Genomic DNA, 22226 nt, shown 5'->3' on the forward strand with positions numbered 1-22226 from the left:
ACTGACTTAGTCACTTACACACCAGTCGGTGGAAGTTACTGTTCGCTCGTGAACATTCACCATTAATGTTTTTTCAAAGCAGCATATAAAAGCCCTGAAGCTATCTGCACATACAACAAATGCACTGGATGGGTATACTACAATGTACATGAACAGATACACGCACAAATGCAGACAAAGGAAACACATGCATGGATGCAGTGGTGGTTACTCATCCTCCACTACAAACCCTTCGATCGCGATTCTAGAGGCAAAATCTGACATCAAATACCCACCAAAAATAATGATACGTATGTTAGGAATACGATTCTATTAATTTCGGCCAGTTGGATTGAGTAACTTGATCAGCATCATATGTTTTATTCAGAGAAAAGTGGGCGAAACAGTAATTTTTCAAATTTGCGTAGTTAATGGTGTCACCAACCGCGGCGCCACTGTCTCAGGGCGGAGATAATTTCGGCATTCTGTATTTTTGTCATTTTATTTCACTTTGTATGATATACAAATACATTGATTCTTTTCAAAACACTCAGTTGGTATTAGGCGACACAAACAACTTTCCATTTTGGAAAAGAAAGGCGTAGCAAACATTAAGAGGCACTAAAAGGAAACGTGTCCGAAAATAGTTTTCTCACGCTCTTAACGTACATCTTTGGTAGAGATATTTGTATGGGTACAGTAGGCGGTCTCCATGTGTTAAACAGGGTTTCCCAAAAAAATGGATGTTTTGTTAGAAATCGGCAATCTGGTTTAGTAATGGGATCAATTACTTTTGCAGAGTCTAGAGAACACAAGTGCTCTTCTGGTCACTAGAATCTTGAGTTTGACTCAAAATCATATATGTTTGTCTTTTCAGAGTTTTGAACTTGAAGTGCTTCACCTCATCACCTCCTCGGACCCCTCGCTTCGCAGTCAGTGACAGCACATGTGGTTAATAGGAGCCCGCTAGGAATACAATTAAAGACGGAGCAATGTCGTTGCCAGAGACCCAACTGAGTGATGATGATGGAAGCCCCAGCCCATCACTGATTATGCAACAGGCGCAAGCAGAGCGACCAATCATGAATATGCAAACGGAACATCCGTTTCAAAATATGCAGACAGAACTACAAAGCAAAGGAGCTGTATTGACCAAAGCTTGGTCGGACTTGTTTAGTTTTATCACCAGGTACCAAGCAGAACTTGTGGTGAAGGAAAATTCTGTTGAAATGGCGGAAAAAGAAATCAATATGCGGAAATGGCATTTGGACGAAATGAAACCAGTGGTGGATGCTGGGAATGAGGAGATCACCAAGTTACAGGAGGAGATTCAAACCAGTCAAAGACTGCTGAATAGAACACAGTCAGAGCTGACTGTAAAAGAACAAATGTTACAAAGTGTGCGATCTGATTTGAACTGTAATATGGAAATGTTAGACAAGTCGAGGAGTGAACTTTTAGGAAAGCAGACGGAGGTTGTGCGTTATCGTGCTGATTTAGAACGATTGAAATCAGAATTGACAATACAACAAGAGCAGATTTCAATAAAAGACAATTTATTGAAAAAGTTACAAAATCAGTTGATGAAGGAGAATGCAGAGCTGAAAGAACAGCTGGATAATGAAAGGCAAACTCTCGAGTTGGAACGGAACTACCATGAACTTACAAAAATGGATCTGAGAAAGAGTAAAGCACTCCTTGTAAGAATCGGTTTCATTGCTAATTAATATTCTTGTCTTGGTACGAATGTAGTCTATCATTCGAACTAATTGCTACATTTGTATTCTACTACTGGTATATGTGTTGTATTCTTTCAGAAATCATCTGGTGCCACCTCCAAAGCAGTAATAGAGATTCCTGACTCCCCTCCGACTTTAGATCTTTCCATAGAACAAGAAGACTCCAGACTCTCGAATATCATTTCAATGGCTGAGGACCAGTATCTGTCTCATCATAGACTTTCACAACAAGACTACATCATATCTGATAGGTTTTCAGATCTTCCTAGTCAACGCATTTCCCCTGCAGCAACGTCCTTGAACCATCCAAAAAAACGAAAGATTTCTCGAGTCTCGCCGTCGTTGACCTTGACCTCACCGATGCAAAAGTCTTCCGACGTGTCACCAGATTCAATGGGAATGTCCGACTCTCTTACTCATGTTAATTACAGTCCTATGAGCAGTGCAAGTGATACGTTCTTTCCCTTGACTGTTTCACAGGATGAGGAAAATAAAAGTGGAATCGATCCTGCTGCTGGTGCTATGATGATGGACACGCAGCGTGACCTAGGTATGATGCCAGGCACGCCTAGTTCAGGGGCAAGTGACAGTAATCAGGGCCCCCCTGTGCCGATATCTGGGCCGATCCCGGCTGCAGGAATGTCAGTGTCACCTGGAGGATTGGGAGGAGATGGAAAGGTGGGTATCTGTTCTGAATCATATTTATCCTATTTCTTACCCAATGTATCACAAAAATGTTTGTAACGATTGCCCCTATCGTTCAAACCTGCAAAATGGAGGTAGAAGTAAGGTAAATTTAGTGGAAAGAAGACGTCAGTATGGAAGCTGTGCAGTGAAATGGAGTTAACAGCATGAATGGATCATCAAGGAATGTCTGGCAGAAGCAGTGATGGAAATTGTCCAACTGACTTGGAATCAATGGAAGAACAATCAGGCATTTGTGAGAATGTTCTTGCTGTGGACACCCATTGCCCATTACTGAATGCCATATTGGATCTACATCTATGTTAAGATGTCGTGATGTTCAAAGAACAGGATTTCGTGACATTGTGACAGTGTGCAAGATACTCAACTCATCTGTCAGCGAGACAAAAAGTGCATTCATGAAGTTAGTTCTTTCGAGCAAAGTTAGGGAGCGCATGACTATACTGAAATGATGACCATGCTAAATGTGCACATTGTTGCTATGCTCTGCGCCATGAATGTACATGTACCAACAACTTTCATCAATAATTAACCTATGAAATGAAAAAAAGTTAGTTCCTACCAACTTTTCCAAAGTCTCCTGCCTGACGTTTCTCTGGAACGTCGTAATTCTCCAGCACGGCAGTATGATTTTTAACTCACAAAGTACTGATACTGGCATTTCTTATTTTGCAGTTCCTGTCTAAATTACCAAAGGTGCTTGAAAACACGCAAGGAGTACCTTTTAGTTATAAAGCGCTACGCTGCCGGATCTGTGGGAAACATTATTATACGCCATATAAGATGAAGGCCCATATGAGAAGCCACACCGGTGAACGGCCATTTAAATGTGTCATCTGCAACAACGCGTTCCATCTCAAACACCATCTCAAAGCACATCTGGCAACTCATGCAAAGCCTTAACAGAAACTGATGGGGTGTTTCTTATTTTGCAGTTGCTGCTTGAGTTTATTAGGATGCGAAATACACACATTGATGCTCTGTTCTGCGAGATTTGTGGAAAAAGATTCAGTGCACCTTCTAAAAAAAAGTATCACATGAGAATCCACTCGGACGAACGACCATTTCAGTGCAGTATCTGCCAATGTGTATTCCGACTAAAACACCATCTCAAGAACCATATGGCCACTCACAGAAAGACTTGAAAAACTTTTGAAGCAGAAAGAAACATTTGGTACAGTCATGTCAATACATTTGGTACAGTCATGTCAATGCATATGTTACAGTCATGTCAATGCATATGGTACAGTCATGTCAATGCATATGGTAGAGTCATGTCAATACATTTGGGACAGTCATGTCAATACATATGGTACAGTCATGTAACACAAGGTTGCTGTTGCCATACACAACAACCTTGAGGAGTTCTGAAGACCAATTTTGCCCTTTTGTTCTTGTATTGTGGGTGTCTGTAAAAGTGTTAGAGTGCATCCTATGGGGCTGTGAAGTGCAATGTACTTGTGGTGTCTGTTAGTCATTTTGATATGTGACTGCATGATTGAGTTTAAGAACACAATTGCGTTCTTGTTTCAGCCTCATAGATCACGGTTTGTCCCTGGAATTACTTGTCAGTTTTATCTTATGATTCTGATGTATCTCATTGCAGTTCACTACTGTTGTTCAAAGGATGTGTGGCTATAACATCATAAAATGCGACATTTGTGGAAAGATTTTCGCAGCTCCATCACTTCTGAAGATTCATATGAGAACACACACAAAGGAGCGGCCGTTTGAATGCAGTGTTTGTGGAAAGTCGTTCGGGCATAAACACCATCTGAAACGGCATTTTCTGGCACATGGTGATGTCTAAATCTAAAATATACTGATTTTGTACTGTAGAATCTCTCTGAAGAGAGAGGTGAGTCTTATCATGGATCTTGTCAGTTTATCATGTGATTCTGGTATCTATCAATCATTGCAGTTTGCTTGTGATGTCCAAAGGATGTGTGGCTATGAAGTCCTACATGATGTTTGCTTCTATTCATATTTTGATATCCTTGATAAATGTGCAGGACAACCAAGTGATTGTGAAGACCAAAAGATTGGTACCATTGACAAGTTCTAGTTGGCAGCACTTGCAACTAATGATGGAGCAATCACCTGTCTCTGAGCTGGTTGTGACATAAAATCAGAATTGTAACAGCTACTGTCATCAGCTTGGTTGTGACATGGTCTCTACAGGGAGTCATACAAGACATATGCCTTCCCAAGTCATATAGCACCCTATATTGACAGAGACACATACAAAAAGATCAGCTGTATCTGAAATTTTGAATAAATATATCTGTAATGAAGTCCTACATGATGTTTGCTTCTATTCATATTTTGATATCCTTGTTAAATGTGCAGGACAACCAAGTGAGTGTGAAGACCAATAGATAGATACCATTGACAAGTTCTAGTTGGCAGCACTTGCAACTAATGATGGAGGAATCACCTGTCTCTGAGCTGGTTGTGGCGTAAACTCAGAATTGTAACAGCTACTGTCATCAGCTTGGTTGTGACAGTGTCCTGGACGAGTAAAGTTGGCTGGTAGCTACTTTTCAGATCTTGGACATTGTAGCAGCTACTGTCGTCAGATTGGTTGTGACATGGTCTCTACAGGGAGTCATACAAGACATATGCCTTCCCAAAACATGTAGCTAGAGCTCAGAGTGTGGGAATGAGAAGTATCCTATATTGACAGAGACACATACAAAACACCACCTTAAAAAGCAGAGACTAACACGGCAGAGTACTGTCGCAATGTTTTCAATCTCTATTAAAGGTCCTGGGTCTCTGTAGAACCGTATGTTAAACGTGACACTTTTTGCAGGGGTCATAAAACTGTTACACCGGATTTGTTTATATACGCGGTATCATTTCACTTGGTTGGGTTTAAAAATGAAATGGTCCAGGGACCATGTACTCACCTCGGGTAATGTAATGCATGTCATTTGCAGTGGATATGGGCAGAACAGTTTCTGGCTAGTTTCACGAGTTTTGATTCCATTAAATATATTGGCAGTGTTTTATTGGTTCTGTGATGTCAAGATATCAATTATAACAATATATCATTTTTGGATGGATTTTCAGGGCAAACACGAGCGACGCTAAGATGCTGAAAATTTTGGAACGTAATGATTGATACATAAACTGATTGATGCTAAAGCGAAATATCGATATCAAGGCTAATTAACCATTTATTCTGAAATATCACGAAATGATAACTTGGACATGTTCTCAAAATATGAACAATTTTTGAAAATTTTCTTGATGACATGGAAGACAATGTCAGTCTGAGTACTGAACCAAGATTTGGGGTGAAAACATCAGAGTCGAGTTGATTGAGAGGGAATATCGTTTTCGTGATATTTTGAAGAATTACTGCCAGACCAGCATTGATATAAAAATTTCGCTTTAACATCTATCAGATTATATATCTATCATCAATATCCCGCATTTTCAGCGTTATATCACGCACAGTTTGCGGATGCAGACCACTTTGAAAATACCTCGTACCCAGGTCTTACAGGCTTTTCACTCCTATTCATTCATGATCATGGAGGGTCATGTAGGCCCTGGATCCAAGGCCTCTTTTTGAGTTTCATGGCAGATTTTTGCAAAAATTTACCAAATGTTTGAAAAACCATGAAGCGGTTGGAATTTTGAGCTGATTTTTGCATGCAGCATCTGTACGACATCAACAACTACATTGGCAGTGTTTTATTGGTTCTGACATGTCTAGATATCAATTATATCAACATATCATTTTGTGTCATTTTTGGATAGATTTTCAGGGCAAACACGAGCGACATTAAGATGCTGAAAATTTTGGAACGAAATGATAAATACATAATCTGATTGATGCTAAAGCGAAATATCGATATCAGTGGTCGATGGATTTGACTGAAAATCAAGGATGTTGTAGAGAGTACATAGATATATCACACCAAGATTTAGCCATCTAGCCCTAGCGGTGACGAAACGTGCTCCGCTAACGGACGACGACAGACGCCACGGTATCGTATAAGCACCCCAGAGATGAGCTAAAAAGGAGAGCGGCGCTCTTTCCACCTCACTGGCCACCACTGGCTCACTATTCAAATATCAGAAAATCCATCTCTGCATGCGCAAGTCCAATTAACCGATGCCCATTAGAGTATTTACAATAACCATGGAAACGGTTGGTGTATAGGAGATGTCTTCCTCGGATAAGTGTTGTAATGCACAATAATGGTAAGGGAGGCACTCAGCTAGTGTAATCAACTTGTACGCTCTAATGAGGCTCAGGCATCCTTAAAGGGAGAATATAGGGAATCACTGTAGGTGGGAATGTTGAAACCAAGGTATAATTTGGAGCATAATGCTTCTCCTGTGGGTTTTTCGGCTAAGTGTCGTCGCAGGTCCAGGTGGATGCACCCTACTTTCATGGTTTTAGACTCCCTTTAAAGGGACAAGCTGGGCATGAGATGATATGTTCGTTTTCATTAAAAAATGCTTTACAACTAGGCCGTGACTGCTCCAAAGAGAACAAGAGCTGAAACAAAATTCGAAAAGCATCAAACACGTTCAGAAAAAACTAGTTTAATGATGAACCAGAAAAAGAACAAACATACTGCAAAATTCACAAGCCATGTCCAAAACTGCCCCGTAACTCTGGCGAAAAATCATTAGGCCTATAGTGTGATAATACAAGTGGCGGCGCATGGTTAATAGGTAAATCCCACCCCCAAGTTGTTCCTTTAACGAGACTTCAGCAAGAATCCTAGCTGATGCAGTGGGCCGCAGTGGTGTCATCAAATGTAACATCGGGCAAAAGTTGACATTTTTACGGGAAAGGCACGCGAATCACGCGAAATCTCAATTAAATCAAGTCTCCGTCCAAGCGGTTCTCCTTGCCAATTCATTGCCTACAAGGTCTTTAAACTGCATGGACTTCATCGTTCCCGGGTAAAACTGCTCCTCCAACTGTTCAAGGATGGTTTGAAATCCAGGATTTATCTGAATACAATCCCTCCTGGTTTTCACCCAGTTATATGCGCGTCTAAGGTGCATCCCATGGAACGCCATCAGGTACTGTATAGTCACAACCGCACAACGCGATTTGCCCAAATAACTAGCTACGAGAACTTTTTTGTTCATTTTACGGGCTCCCTCCAAAAAAACGTTTATTTCGCGAAAATAAATATCTATTCCCTCTTCTTCAATGTCTTCCACGCTTATACACAGTTTTGCTCTTGAATGGACATGTTTGGACGGACACGTGCACGGACAGATGGACTTCTTCTTGGACGGAACCTCATCCGGACGTTTGTTGCTGAGGTCAACCACACGATCTACACCAAGCCTGCACAGTAAATGCTCATTGTAAACCGATTCTATATTCCCCATATACAGAAAATCCAAAATTTCCGATATATTGGCGTCTTTGAAATATCCTTTACTGTCCGATTCCAAACATTCGAAAATGACTACAGACAAACTTTGCGATTTGTTTTTTTGAAACTGCTGTTGTTTGAGTTCAGCTTGTCGTTTCGGGTCTCTGCCTCCTAAATCTGGTGAACTAGAGCTCTGCACACGGATGTCTTCACTTGTGATATTCCTTGAATGTGTTTTAGATGTGACAAAAACATCGGGTACAGTCAAAGAGGTCAGTCCTACAAGTTTCTCCTGAGATCCAATATTCTCATTAGATCCTTCCGGTGACGGTGCAGTCTTTATAACACGCCCATCAGACGACCTGCAGTTTCGAGCTTTCGGTTTAAGGGTCTGGATCCCCATCACAAGATTTGGACAGGACCCCAGTAGATATTTAGATTTTGGATTCAATCGTGATGGCTCATTGCCCGAGAAAAATTTCTGTTGTAATCCCGCCATTTTTCGGTGTAGAAATCCTGATAGCGATCCCCGTCTTGGCCCTGCTTTGATAGAAGTGTCCTCAATCAAGATTGGCGGGGTTACGATGTCGCGCGGCGTCATGCCGTCTTCGCTTAGTGCACCAATCTCTAACTCAGGTTTTGTTTTCGGCAAATCTGTGAATAATGGCCGCTCCTGACCGTCATCATCGTCACTTTGTCGTCGTCTCGTTGGTTTTGTCATCGTGGTATCGAGCAAGTCTAAACCCTTGGCGAAATTGTCCTTTCGATATAGCCTTGGCCTTCGATTGGCATCACTCATGTTGTGGTCAAGTGAGGGCACATCGCACGTCATCACCGGTCGTCATCATCAGGTGGACGGAATTACCAGGTATGCTGAAAATAGATCATAGAATTTCAAATAAACTCATCAACGATTTTACGATATTTAGGTGGAGAATGTGGATCATGGAAGTCACACCCATCTGCAATAATGGTTGGTTGGGGTTACTGTGATCCTTGCATCATGGAGAAAACATAGAAACTGACAGTCCAGGCTTAACAAAGTCACGAGCCTTAAGCATCCATTAATGGCGTAGCAATGCATCCCAGAGAACACTTGGACCTTTGAAACCAACTTGGCATAATCTTCTCTCACTAGAAACCACAGCCTCACATCTTTAGGGGAGGAGTATGTGAATGCCATTAGGGGATAATTGACTGACAAACAACGGAAAGAAAAAAAGAAATTACGCATTGGCTGACATCATGAAATTGCGGCCATGGTGGATTCCATGCAGACGCATGCTCCATATATATAAAGACGGCGGAAGTCCGCTCACCGCGTTCTTGGATACATGCCATTGATTAGCAGTTCGGAAGGGTTACAAAGATACTCGTGCAAACGAAGATGATAATGAGCTGTTTCTATGGTCTCTCATTACAGAACAAATTATTAGAAAGGTTCCAGTTAGTTTGGATCAATTAGGGAACACGTTTCTTGTCATCACAGGTACATGTTCTCCGATATTGATTAATATTGTTCAATCTATGTGGTGGATGAGGTGACGGGGAAGATTGATACATACCACAAAAGGCGCCCTGTAAGATTATATGACGATTTTGAAATGGTTGTATCAAAAGTATTAAAATAGTCCTAGATTTTGTCAGATAATGTTCCGCAGGTTTAGGTAAACACTAACGCAAATAGTTTCTGCAACCACGTGAACAATTTGTTTTTTCTGGATCAATGACAATTGCAGGTATGAGATGCAGACGCAGCACAACACATCGTAAACTGATTCACTTGATTGCCACCTTTGACATTTGACATAACAAGTGTGCTAAGCCAAGACGAAAAACACTCCGAATGCAGAGGACCGGCCTTGTCCGGTCGCTCTATTGATGAGAAGACTATGATGACGAAGTTGACTGCACAAGGAGTCTAAGACGATGAGGCTAAACGAGCTGTGACCCCAATCTGAACAATAGCGCGTATACTACGTCCCAGTCGATCCGGTTCAAATACACGTCGCGCAGTTCTATTAAAAGCTCATTAGATATGAACCGGATATACGAGAACACAGTATACGCACGTGATCATTACTGACGGCTGCTTGCAACGTCAGGTCTCGTTAGGGAGTTTTCCCCAAATGTACGTGATGATGACGTGCCCCATTAACAGGACGTAACATCTATTTTAAAATGCGTTTCCAAAGTGAATGCATGAGGACAACCCATTTGTGTCGTATATCACTGGAAACGCCCGATTCCCCTGATTCTGCAGGATGTTAAATCGGGCATTTTATTTCCTTAAATAAATCATGAGCGTCGCATTTGCTCCTAGCTCTGTTCACCATCCCAAATGGCAATATTGCCAATTGAGCCGGACAATCACGAAAACCCCCAAATATTATACATTTCTTCCTGAATAATTCTTACAGAGACCATTCTCCCATGAAAGACAGTTGCTTACGCTACACGAAAATCAAAAAAATCGAGGGTCAACCATTGAACTTTTGAGATATGTTGAATTTTGCACAAATCAGCGAAAAACGCACCAGCTGGCACTGGACGGCATTTCAACACGGGGCCGACGCACATTCCAAGTTCAGTGTACACATACGTAGGCAACAACAGTATAAATGCGTAGTTTCTTGTTAGCCGCCTATTGAGTAGCGCTCTAGGTTTCAGAAACTCCAAAAAAACATGTCTTTGCCAAAACAACTGCTGAATCAACACTGACATACTGTAAGGACCGAGAAATCAATGATTTTAGAAACTACGGTGAGGGGCGCAAATGAATAAATAAACCCCTCCACAATGAGACCTGACGCAGGGCTTGTAACTGGCTTGTGACGGTGTGAAAGGAAATGTTGTCCGTATGTGACCTGTCTGACGTCACGAATGACGCCACGCATCACAGTCGATTTCGTCCTGTTTATCAGGTTTATTGGTCCAAAAACAAGATTTTTCCGGCACTGCGAGCGCTGTTGGCGGGCCAAGTCTCAAGTTCTACAGTTATACAAAGTGCAGGGCCGGAGAAACGAACATTAATCCCTGATTGGGGTCTTTTATGCAACACTGAGATTCACCGATGCAGTCGCGTCATCAAAATGCTCGATGCAAGAAACTTATCAACGCGGCTTACCATTCCAGATGTTAAAGATGTTCTCTCTATTCGAAACCGAGACCAACCTTCATAAAACACGGGACACCGACTACTGCAGACATAATTCTCTTTCACAAGCGCGAGTTAGAACTATGCGATGAAGAAACTCTGTTGCGGAAGCTTTAAAGTGTTCTTTTCCCGCCATATGTACTAAGCATTCACCAAAGTCTGATTTTGTGGGCTGTAAAATGTAAGTCATACACCTTCTACTACTTTCCTTTCCGGTGAGCCAAAATGCGACAGTTTTGTCTTGACCCCCTTCTTATTATGGAAATATATAAGAAATATCACATCATGCAAAAGACAAAGAGACAACGTACCTGTGACGGACGGCTAAATCAAGCCAGATACAGTTTCCTCCAGCAGCGTCAACCACTAAAGTAACACGGCGGCGTTCTCTCACAGCGTGCGCAGCCCACCCGTCCTTACATGGAGACTGCAGAAATAGACGGTCTCGGTTTCCATAGTAACGGACTAATAAGGTGTTGTGATTTCCATGTCACCACTATTGACGAGTGGTCAGATCGTACATGTGCATGTAGAAAAAACATGTATTCGATATGGATTGAACGCGATGACACTAATCACAATTGATATTCACAGTATTTTCTTTATCATAGATAGGCCCATAGACAATAGACTCATTATAGGATTGACATTATTTGATTATGGTTCATTCGTATTGACGCGAATCGGTAGATAGTTACGTGAGAGGTATAAATTTTGATAATAAAATATTGACGATACAGGATAAAGTATTACTGAGTGGATGTGGTGAATTTTCATACTGATTTTTATACTTGTAAAGGCGATAAAGAACGAAGCAATAAGCTAAAAACCAGGGCTCAAAACTGCAACTGACGTCACACACAAATCGTGATGTCGTTGTATTTTTATGCGTTTGCGTCACATACGATGCAGTGTATGCCGTTTGATCACACGGACTCCCTTTTTCGGCTTATAACTATAATGATTTTTCATTATCGCATGCTCACACAGCTTACATATTTTTCAACAAGACATACGTAAAATTAATACGGGGAAACGTCATACTTATGCGCTGCTGCTGTGGTGTAGTACCGCTCCTTCACAGACAGCGTGTTGCTGCGCTGCCCGTCAGGCAGTTTTATTGCCATATGATTGCCTGGAACCTGGAATCCGCAAACAGTATTCAGTCGCACTTCATCCTAAAGTGGTATGTCAAGTCTATACCACGCCCTTCTATACTGATCTCGTGGCTTTATTATTGATTTGGCAAATAAAACAATTTCCAAACGGACGCCAGCTATTTGCCTCGCGCGAGTCGCAGTAAATTTCTCCCTGCTAAGGAAATAACCTTGGAAGAAGGTAAACATTGTTGTTATAAAACACTAGACGTCCGCAATGACTCCATAAACTGTCAGAGGCCGCATCAAAAAAATGGGGTGGATTTCGGCTGAGGCTGGAACTAACAATTCGAGTTGTTTTGGACGTCGTGGGAGGGGGTATTCGCGTGGGAAGGGGAGGTTACGCACCCCCTGCACCCCCTGCACCCCCGCACCCCCCCCCCCCCCCCTATGGTTCCGCTCCTGCCCCAAGCAAGGTGACCTCCCTCTGTTTACATTTCTGCACAAAACGATTTGACCACGACAGAATCTCAATGATGGATAATCAATTTGGAAACTATCAGGGTCAGGACAACGACATCGCATGACCAGACATCTTGACCTCGTCTGAGGGTGCTCAGTAAAATGCATTTACTTAACCGATCATACAAAATTGTTATCCTAGTTCGAGGTTGACACCATTGATCACGGTTGATCGAAAACACTCATAGTTAAACTGATGTGGAGGGTATACATCGGGTTTGTTTGGCAAAGAAATCGATAAGACTGCATGCCAAGAGAAGAGCCGGTGGCGTATTTATAGAAGCATCGCGAAATCATTAAATGAGACATTATCAATACCTTGTCGAAAATATCGTGTAGCGCGGTTCCAAGTGCATTTTGAAGCATATCCATGAAAAAGGAACATCTTGTGTTGGGTGTCATCACACTAATTAGTTTTACCAGGAAACCATTGTTTTGTTTTTGACAAAACCTATCAAATGGTGCTATCACAAGTGCTGTAACAAGGGTAATATAGAACTAGGTGTTAAAATAAACATGAGACACCTTTAAAATCGAATAGCAACAACACTTTCATTCAGAACCTGATGTCATCATAACTGATCTAATAGCTGCACGAAGCGAAAAACTGACATTTGTTGATATACCGATAACGCGATTCATTCAATTAATTGTGCGCTCAGGTGAGTGATTTAGCGATCTCAAAACATTGCGGGTCAAGATGGATATCATGGGCATGCACTTGAAATCGAGATTACTCAGCCCAGTAGTCTCGCTATATATGCACACTGATATCAATCCCTCATCACAAGACCCAAGGCACAAGACCCTTTCGCACCGATATCGTAGATTACGGTGCGTTTACGACGTCATCGTACACATAGATGACGTCGTTATCGTATGTAGATGTCATCGTAATGTGAGACGAAACCATGGCGAAATCATTTTGGGCGAATTAGCAAAATTCTTGAACAAAAGGAATATAACAGAATCTTTTTCTGATACGCCGACGTCGATGCATCATTTTATTCAACATAATGTTATCTTAAAACGTGAATGCTAACTTGAGCATGATTAGAAACCTCGACATGTTTCACAGCACCGTAGGGCCGCGCTGTTGTGGTTCGTACATGCATCATTCTTCAAAGACTGGTCCCTCCTCATGTCAGGACAACTGAACTGTCGACTCCCGAGAGTGAAAGTATAGCCGTCATTGTCGCCGAAGAGGCATCCTGCAAGGCAAAATCAGCAGTTATTTGTATTACAAGCGAGAGTCATCTAAATGTAGTGAAGCTCCATCATGAAGCTGATATATACATATTTGTCCCTTTCAACACTTTTCGACATACTGAACTTCCAGCAGTATTGCCTCCTTAGCCTCCGCCCATACGCGTTGTCTGAAAGTTGAGCAAGGTCATACATTGAGGGTCAAGATGCTTCCTCAGGCAGAAGTTAAATAGCTACCGTCATGATGGCCAATCAAAAACAAAGACGCCAGAGGGCTCATAAGAGTACAGCCATTCATGGTGAGATTTCAATGTAGGCTTACCTGGTTCGGCTTTGTTGACGACCTTGCTGCATGAGCCACAGCACTTGTCAGAGACCTGGTCCTGGTAGCACTTAGAATTGGATGAGGTAACGAAAGCAGAACATTTCTTGCCATCAAATGTAATATAGGGGTCGTCTTTACAGTTGGATATTGCAGCACCAGCACACTTTTTACAGCCGCAGTGCTGGAAAAGATGAGTGGAAAGAATGGAGGGTTTCAGCAACAATGTTCTGCTTCACCGTGTCTGCTTCGGCCAAGATTAAAGAGACAAAAGCCGAAGTGGCGCATTTGTAAAAAATTTCGGCGCCTGTCACCTCAGGTTTCGTGCATGATCTCGATCTCCAGTCAGTCCACTCCCTCTATGTGAGTGGGAGGACGACTCTCTATGACTGCTTTCCCTCGGGATTCCCGGTTTTCTTCTACCTGATCTGCATCACACTACGATTCACCAAATTTGTAAATAATGTACTAGTTCGACATCAGCTCAGTTTCAACTCTGGTCTATTTCCAAGATTTCCCTCCGAAATCGTCATCAGGTTTCTGTCTTTGCACCCTAATCAAACAAAAGTTGAAAGGAAAAACACAGGAATTATCACGATGAGGGATCGTAATGATAACTTCAAGCTGAGGTAAAATTGCAATGTCTTACCCAGTTATTCCATGCAACCGAACAATGACCACCAGAGAGAGAAGTACAGAACTTCTGGTGGTCACCATATTCACAACCTGAAAGAAGATAATCGATTCTGATAATAGGTCTATACTGTTCATGTTATGCATGCACATCAATCAACGGTAATGCATCTGCGTCATTCTTTTTAAGTTAAGACCAAATAAATGTGCAAACACTTCTTAGTAACTCTTTCCCTCGCTTTATTTGTATAACAGGCGATTCAGGGAACGCTGGTGTTTGACGAAAGAAGGAACTTCATCATAAAGCTGTAAAAGTAGAAAGTATATATTCAAAAATAAACACCAAGTAACAACATATTATCTTCGAATTAGTATTGCTTTAGATCTTTTTACTAGCCTCGCTTGTTCTGCTTGATCTTTTTGCAAGAGCCGCAGCATCTCTCTCTGATGTCCCTCTCATAGCATCTGAACGGTTCCCCCTGTATCAGTGAAGCGCACTGTTGGCCGGCGAATCCGGCGGGGAAATCGCCATAAGGACAGGTCTCTGAAACGGGATGAAGAAGTCAGAGACAAATAGAAGGAATCACCATCTACTTCATGTGCTTTCGCCACTCTTCTCAAGCGGCATCTGTCGTATGAACATTATACTAGACGTGTTAGACGCCATACTACCTGCTTCACCGTGAGCGCAGTCTTCAAAGTTGAACAAAGCTCAAGAACGTTCACTTGGTCTATTAACGTATGACTTCAGGTACATTTAGCCTGCGCTGAGGAGAGTGGTAAATAACAGCCATTTTTGGACTTCGTCTTCCTTTCCCCTTCCTTACAGCCACGCATGCCAGACCGGTCCGAAAGCTTGTAGAGATACCTCAAAACCCAGTGACGAATAATAGCCGCAAAATGAATGTCTTCTACAGTGTACTGCGTTGTTGGCGAACTTACCATCTAAAGACGGTGCGTATCGGTTGGAAACACAGGTTGCCTCATCGCACCACTGAAATAAATTGGAAAGAGGTTACCCTAAGAAATTCATTTCGATTTTTAACAGTATTTTTTGTTGCCTCAAACGGACTGTCTGACGCAACGGAAAATCGGAGTGTTGGGTATGATTGTGACTCGCTGTTGAGGGCAATGGCTTGGGCAGCAAAAGTAATTCGCGTTTGTGTACACTATACTATTGAAAAAAAAGAGCAATGGCCGTCAGTTCGCGCCAGGTCTGTCCAAATCATAGCCGACACGTGGTGGGCGGACTTGAAGCCTCAATGGGCGAAAGCAGCGCTAGTTACCTTTTTATCTCCACAGGATGTGCCTCTTGCCGCCAAAGACGTAGTGGAGCATTTTGAACCATCGTTGTTGGTTGTGCAGCTCAAGCCGCGGCATACATCCGCCACCTTTTGGTTCTGTAACGACGCCCCAAAAATAATGCGTAATGAAGTATTTCGCAGTAATCAGTTCATCAAAATAAAAGTAAAAAATGTATTTGAGACAAAAGAGTGTCAACGCACTTCGGTTTTAGTTTTTAATTCTACCTGAGTATAGACCTCTTGTCACACCGAAGTGTTAAGAGTATTCAGCTGTATTCGGATAGCAAACCAACCGACTTTCAAGGAATCACCGATGAGTATGGAGCATCACACCGAAAACCGTATTGTAAGGAAAGGTTCATACGCCCTTAAGGGGAAACGATATGTTTGAGATCAGCGTGATGTCAGGTCCAATATTTGGCAAATCACGCAGAACGGTATTTTAGACCATGTCGGTGTAGCAGGCCAAAATGGCCCCCTGGAAAAACTGTCCAGCCGTATCATAATCTGGCGGATCATGCTATAGGGACCATGAACGTCAAGACCTCCGGGATTTTAGCGGCCATAGTCTCTATAGAACTATTCACATGCAACATAATCTGTCAGAATACAATAGGGCAGGACATTTTTTCTTGGGGACATTTTCGACTGGTAATGTCAACATCTGACTTACGAAGGGACAGGGGAACGAGTTATCCCCTTGCATTCCTTTACACTGCGCGACTGCGTCCAAGATCTGGCCTGGCATCTCCCCAACAGGCCTCTCCCAGCCGGGTATGCTATTGCTTGCCTTGTTCGACATACAGTTACTGCAATACAAGGATCATCTTATGATTACTTATAAAACATTAAAGGGAATCACATGTATGTTAAATGAAATGCAGGCTGATATACTGTCTGAACATAAGATGAACGTGTGTCCGTATCTGTTCAAGTAAGATTTATTTGGTTTTTCAAATGCTTCTCTTCCTGAACGATACGGGATCGAACAACTATACACAGTAATGCGATGATAGCGTCACCAACGCCATCTTCGAATTTCTCTCTCGAAAGAATGGAAGTTTGAGATCCTTCGTAAGGCTCTTTCCTTCATGATGGTGATGGTGATGATGATGATGATTATATGCTAATGATATTGCTAACGATGACTCTGAAATCTTCCTTCCATATTGAGAGAGTTCCGAGTCATTTTATCTTTTATACTGGATACTCATAGCATCGCCTCAAAGGAAAGCACGTATCTTTAAAGGTAAACCGATACTTATATTCACAGCGAATGACATACATGTACAAAAAATAAAAATAAAAATAAAAAACCCCGAACATGCATAAAGGCCTACCTTGCTCCCAAGGTACTAAAGTAGTCCCTGAACTGTCTGATAGAACAGGAGGAGAATAAGTAGGGGTTCCTGTAGTTGTATTGGTCGACGACGTTGGCGTTAGAGGGCGCCATGATGTACTTAGAATCTTGACTGCAACTAGATGCTGATTTTTTCCCGTCGTGGTCGGCTGCACCAAGACTGAAATGATTTAAAGTAAAAGAAATACAGACGATTTAGTTAGTGAGAATGTCTGAAGAGGAGAAGTTAGCAACAGTCTATAACCTCAAGATGAGGCCCTTACTGATACTTTGACTTATTAAATGAAAGGCATTATCTTGGAGAAACTGTTGATTTCTTGATGGCGACACCCCCTTCCAAAAAAAGGAGAAGAAAAGCGGCAAAAAGGTAACCGGACAGGATCATTTATTGGTGAGTGGCGCTATTTCGGACTATCGAATTTGCGGGTGAGTGGTCATAGATAGCCACCGCTGCATACCTGTGTCCAAGTTCATGAGCGGCTGTTCCCTCTGAACTGAACACTCCGGCCTCTTCGATCACCGAGTAAGAATCTCGAGAGCACATGACTTTTGTGAAAGCAATTCCTGTAAAAAAAAAAGTTTCAGTATATATAACATGTAAATACCGGAATATTTTACAATAGCAAAATATCATACTTTTAATTGGATTTGCGTCTTATTCCATCTTAAAAGAAGCTTCTTTTGGAAGTTTATAGAAAGACGAAAAAAACGAAGTATAATCCGTGTAGGCCTGCATAAAATGAAAAATAGCTGTTGTTCCCAAAAAGCTCAACGCCTGCATGTTGTTTTTGCACATTTGTGTAGGTCGAAAAAGTCTTACTGACTATGTTTTAACAGGACCGTGCTTACCGACAGTACCACTTTTCACTTGTCTATCCTCCACGCTGTATAAATCCTTCCTGAAAACATATTGATATATAAAATTCATGTGAACATTGGTGTGCAAGAAGTCCTGAGCAGTGTAACATAAATCAGTTACCTCTGAGCATGGGCGTGTCCGGGGCCGTCGCACTCATAAAAATGAGGGCTCAACAAACACAAATGCATCCCCGGTCTACAGATTTTTCAGAGAAATAAAAAAAACCTTAAGGCCTATACGGCATTGTGTACATGTACAGCATTTCTACTTTCCTGGACCACCAGTAATTATGAAGGACTGAGGCACTACTTAAAATTTTGAGATGGTGAAAAATACCAAATCCAAGTGTTGGGTCTCTATGTATAAAATAGGCCAACTCGGCATTTTACAAAAAAATGCTTACATTGTGAATGCCATGACATGGTCACTCTTGCCGATGAAGTTCCTTCCGTTTCCCTTGTCCCAGTCTCTCAATGCATTCAGGGATAAATCAGCATTGATCAGATTCTGGTCGTTGACGCCTGGATTTCGCAGACTGCTGCTCATAGAGAACGTCGACTCACCGCTAGACTGAAACAGTATTGTTTTCAGAAGTCTCAAAACTTTGCAACAACGTGTTAATTAATATCACCAACGGCTTGTTTAACATTAAACCATGGATCCCCAATCGGAAGTTAATCGTCGCTAAATTGGGTTCCATCTTCCAATGAGAGGATAGCATACGATGCCAGTATAACTACGCAACCTTTACCAATGGCGAAGCTTGGGGATTGAATTGGGCCACCCATTGCTACTACCCACCGCAATCACCGACGTCCACACAGGATCACAATCGGCAACGTGTTCGGTTGGAACCAACCAGATACATGTAATTATCCAGTTCTCTCTGGCAAATGATCTGATTGGCTATTTGTAGTAAGTGGTGCCAGTCCATTGGTCTTTTCAGAGATGCATGTGTAATTGATGCTGTCAAAGTACTGCTTACAGGTACATACCTCTATCACGTGGATACCCTTTACCCTGATGTAGATCGAAAAGTCGGACTCCTGTAGATTGGCGTAACGGATATCAACCTGAAAGTGTTAGACAATAGCACAGTTAACACCCAAAAATGAACGAGCCAAACCGTTCGGATGCATACCTCCGTGATTACGGTGTAAACTATCAAAAATATTAAATGTGGGTACTTACGCCACTCATTACGTGAGCGAAATAACGTTGGATGTTCCTCAACGCCTCGTTTTTGTTGCGCATTGCATTGGTGTAGTATCTAGAAACGAGGATATATATTTCAGCAGCGTCATTCAAAAGATGCCGTCTTAAATCTACTTCAGTCATCGCCGGGGCTTATCAAAGTTTTCAAGAACATTCTTGCGTTCTGCGCTCAACACATAACATTCTCACATTTTTAGATGTTTTTTAATAGGTCATACGATGTATTAACAAAATGGCCAATCTTATGCCATTGACGTCAATAGAAGCAGGGGTGGACCGACGGTCATCAAATAATCCTAGTTCCGGCCGTGGGGGAGTGCTAAGAGCGACATCCACTACATCTAGTTCCTTGAACCACCATCATGGCGACCATAGACCATGTAAAGAGTGACGAACAACTTCTGTCGCCAGTGGGTCCTCTTTGTACTCTGGCATCGCCACCCTCGGGACTTCGTATCTAATTGGTAACGCATATACGACACAGAGAATGTGTTATGATATATACCCGTACCAAAGGGACGTTTAGAATATGCCCATACAAGTCCGTGGTAAACTTACTCATTGTATACAGTGTAGTCGATGATGATGTGTACTTCAACGCCAAGACTCCCGAAAGCCCTCTTCGCCCGTGAGGCTGAGAAACAATGGACAGTTGAGGTCAGGTTATTGAAGGAAAACGCATGCAGAAGATGACAATTTATTGTCGCGAGAGTTTTAGCCTAAATATAATTCTATACAACGGAGTACGATAGTGACTTCAGACCTGAGACAGGATGCAACAATGTTAGAAAGTCCATTGCCATCTGGAAGTCTGTCAATCATCAGCTAAGAGTGTTCCTGCTCCTAATGGAATTCTTACCTTTCTCAGCAGAAAGGTCAAATCGTTTAATCAAGTTATGTTTGGACTGGTCAGTCGCTACGTCCCGCTTTGCAGAGTAATGTGCCTCTGGAGCTTCAACGACGTAAGCCTTGTCGTCGTGGAGGAAGGAACCACTCTAAAAAGATGACTTCAGTGATAGGGTAAACGCAAAATAGGCGAAATAACACTACTGTAACTATGCAGATCTATTCTACGGATGAAAGGCTAATCTAAGTCCACAGTGAGATCGAAAAGGGTAGGTGGCCAAAACTGTATAAATGTCGCAATCTCTAAGTCCAATGGTTTCGATAGCTTAACTTCTTCTTTAGAAGGACGAGATGTACTTTCAAACTCTGTGGAAACTTAGACTCATCTTACCAATGATCTCTTGAAGACTCCTGGTGCCTGTTCCACCGATCTGACCATCACAACACCCTGGTCGTTGAGGACATCGTAGAAAGCGTCTTCGTCCTGCAGAATAAGAAGTTGAATTAATACTCTCCAATCTTCTAAAGCTCACCTGAAGGAACTTGCGTGCATAATGATCAGCTATATCTTCTCATTCTGCGTTCTCAATCATTATGACCAGCTAGATATCGGAACTCCTGATGTATCATCAAGTCACGGGTGACTAACAAATGAAAAAAAGAAGACCAAATCGATATTTTATCACCGCAGGGTTTTAGACAGTGTTTCGAAATGTGAAAACTTGAAAACACTAATTCTCGCTGCTGCTCGATAACTTACAGCATCTCTAAGTTGGACCAGTTCAACCCCGTCTTCCTTCTCAACGGACAGCGTAGGAGAGATGCCTCTGCGCAAGCGAAGCCTGACATCACTGCCTGTCTCATCCTTGAGTAGAAGATTTAGCTCATCTGGATGACGTTTGGTAGTCTCTTTGGTCTCGTCAATAACATCAACGGCACGCTTGGTGACGATTTCTGGGTCTGATCCGGCTGGAGTGGAGCAAAAGTGAATAAATGTCATCGTGACAGTATTCGATATTCCCACATCTAATGGCACCAAAACAGACACGCACCTGCCTAGGCATGTCGCCTTGGTTTTCTTCTGCACTGGCCCATCATGCAGGGCGAAAGAGAAATAAAAGTTCCTGACCCTTAAGAGACCACAGTAGAAGTTTCTGTAAACGAATTCTTAGTGGCATAATCAAGGGCAATATTACCCAGCTGTCGGCTGTCCAGTCACCTCCTATTCTACATAAGTAGTTTCCATCAACAAATTGCACAAAAAAAGGAACAATTCAAAATCTGACTGAATTATCACGCTTTTCCTATGTTGACTTCGATCTGACCCGAGTTAGCTCTTTCTTGAAGCAATCAATGGTCTGGTTGCAATGGCAGAGAATATTCTTGACTCTTAACTGAAAGACACTCCCTTTGAAAAGCACCTGGTGTCCTCGTGGAGATGGACACTGAGGACTATCTTACCAACTACTGCGGCGATAAGGACAAGACCGAGGAAGCTTTGGAGGAATTCCATGATGACGGTTCTCCTTGTGTCTGAGCGGGAGAAAACAATGCGGTTTATATCTAAGATAGATAACGGGCGTGTCATCTTTAGTTTACTTTCCTTCTTTGACGCGATGTCCAGCTGTGTATCCGCTGCATTAACCCCTTCATCCATTGTATGATGACTTTGATTGACAGTTGGATTGAACTTGTTAAAGGCCAATGCTCCAGATGATTTGCAATTTCCTGTCATAGAACGATATCAAAAGTGCACCAAACAATTTACACAGCACAGAAGACTCCATGCAATTTGCCCCATCCATTTCAAAGGTGTTTGACAACCAGGCTAGCAACTGGCTTATAAGAGCCAGGCGGCGGGTTCACCAAATTCTGTGATGTAGATCAGGCTATTGCTCTACTTGGGAGGGTTAACATCCATT

At 42.2% G+C, this 22226-nt stretch overlaps 4 protein-coding genes across 41 annotated transcripts in view; 1 reads left to right on the top strand and 3 right to left on the bottom strand.

The window, feature by feature from the left end:
- Positions 1-396, bottom strand: part of LOC135488086 (zinc finger and SCAN domain-containing protein 10-like) — a 32988-nt gene extending 32592 nt beyond the window's left edge. For all 29 annotated transcript variants that reach the window (XR_010446917.1, XR_010446918.1, XR_010446920.1 and 26 more), the window contains exon 1: positions 276-396. The gene's annotated coding sequence lies outside the window, so the exon portion shown is untranslated. The remainder of the gene's footprint in view (positions 1-275) is intronic.
- LOC135488089 (homeotic protein spalt-major-like) lies at positions 391-4786 on the top strand. Of its 9 annotated transcripts, XM_064772522.1 has the most exons (6): positions 399-492; positions 857-1679; positions 1797-2396; positions 3099-3119; positions 3359-3597; positions 4030-4102. In XM_064772522.1, the coding sequence occupies exons 2-5, from the start codon at positions 972-974 to the stop codon at positions 3566-3568; spliced, it is 1539 nt and encodes a 512-aa protein (XP_064628592.1). In that variant the 5' UTR covers positions 399-492; positions 857-971; the 3' UTR covers positions 3569-3597; positions 4030-4102. The 9 variants fall into 9 exon arrangements, with proteins under 9 accessions (XP_064628596.1, XP_064628593.1, XP_064628592.1 ...); XM_064772526.1 differs by having other exon boundaries at positions 391-492; positions 2199-2396; positions 3359-4053; XM_064772518.1 differs by having other exon boundaries at positions 3359-4053.
- A 2187-nt stretch (positions 4787-6973) lies between these two features.
- LOC135487895 (uncharacterized) lies at positions 6974-11337 on the bottom strand. 2 transcript variants are annotated; one of them, XM_064772086.1, is made up of 2 exons: positions 11252-11337; positions 6974-8656 (listed from the first exon to the last, which is right to left on the bottom strand). In XM_064772086.1, the coding sequence occupies exon 2, from the start codon at positions 8613-8615 to the stop codon at positions 7275-7277; it is 1341 nt and encodes a 446-aa protein (XP_064628156.1). In that variant the 5' UTR covers positions 8616-8656; positions 11252-11337; the 3' UTR covers positions 6974-7274. The 2 variants fall into 2 exon arrangements, with proteins under 2 accessions (XP_064628156.1, XP_064628157.1); XM_064772087.1 differs by lacking the exon at positions 11252-11337 and adding an exon at positions 9349-9369.
- Positions 11338-13529: 2192 nt separating this feature from the next.
- On the bottom strand, positions 13530-21976 carry LOC135487849 (A disintegrin and metalloproteinase with thrombospondin motifs like). The gene is made up of 18 exons (XM_064771974.1): positions 21766-21976; positions 21065-21273; positions 20696-20788; positions 20318-20453; positions 20017-20092; positions 19435-19513; positions 19239-19316; positions 18647-18813; positions 18234-18283; positions 17843-17948; positions 17365-17544; positions 16698-16833; positions 16007-16120; positions 15663-15714; positions 15118-15264; positions 14737-14813; positions 14088-14271; positions 13530-13770 (listed from the first exon to the last, which is right to left on the bottom strand). The coding sequence occupies exons 1-18, from the start codon at positions 21959-21961 to the stop codon at positions 13613-13615; spliced, it is 2238 nt and encodes a 745-aa protein (XP_064628044.1). The 5' UTR covers positions 21962-21976; the 3' UTR covers positions 13530-13612.
- Positions 21977-22226: the final 250 nt, after the last annotated feature.

This window comes from Lineus longissimus, chromosome 5 (assembly GCF_910592395.1).
Source record: "Lineus longissimus chromosome 5, tnLinLong1.2, whole genome shotgun sequence".
Lineage (NCBI taxonomy): Eukaryota > Metazoa > Nemertea > Pilidiophora > Heteronemertea > Lineidae > Lineus > Lineus longissimus.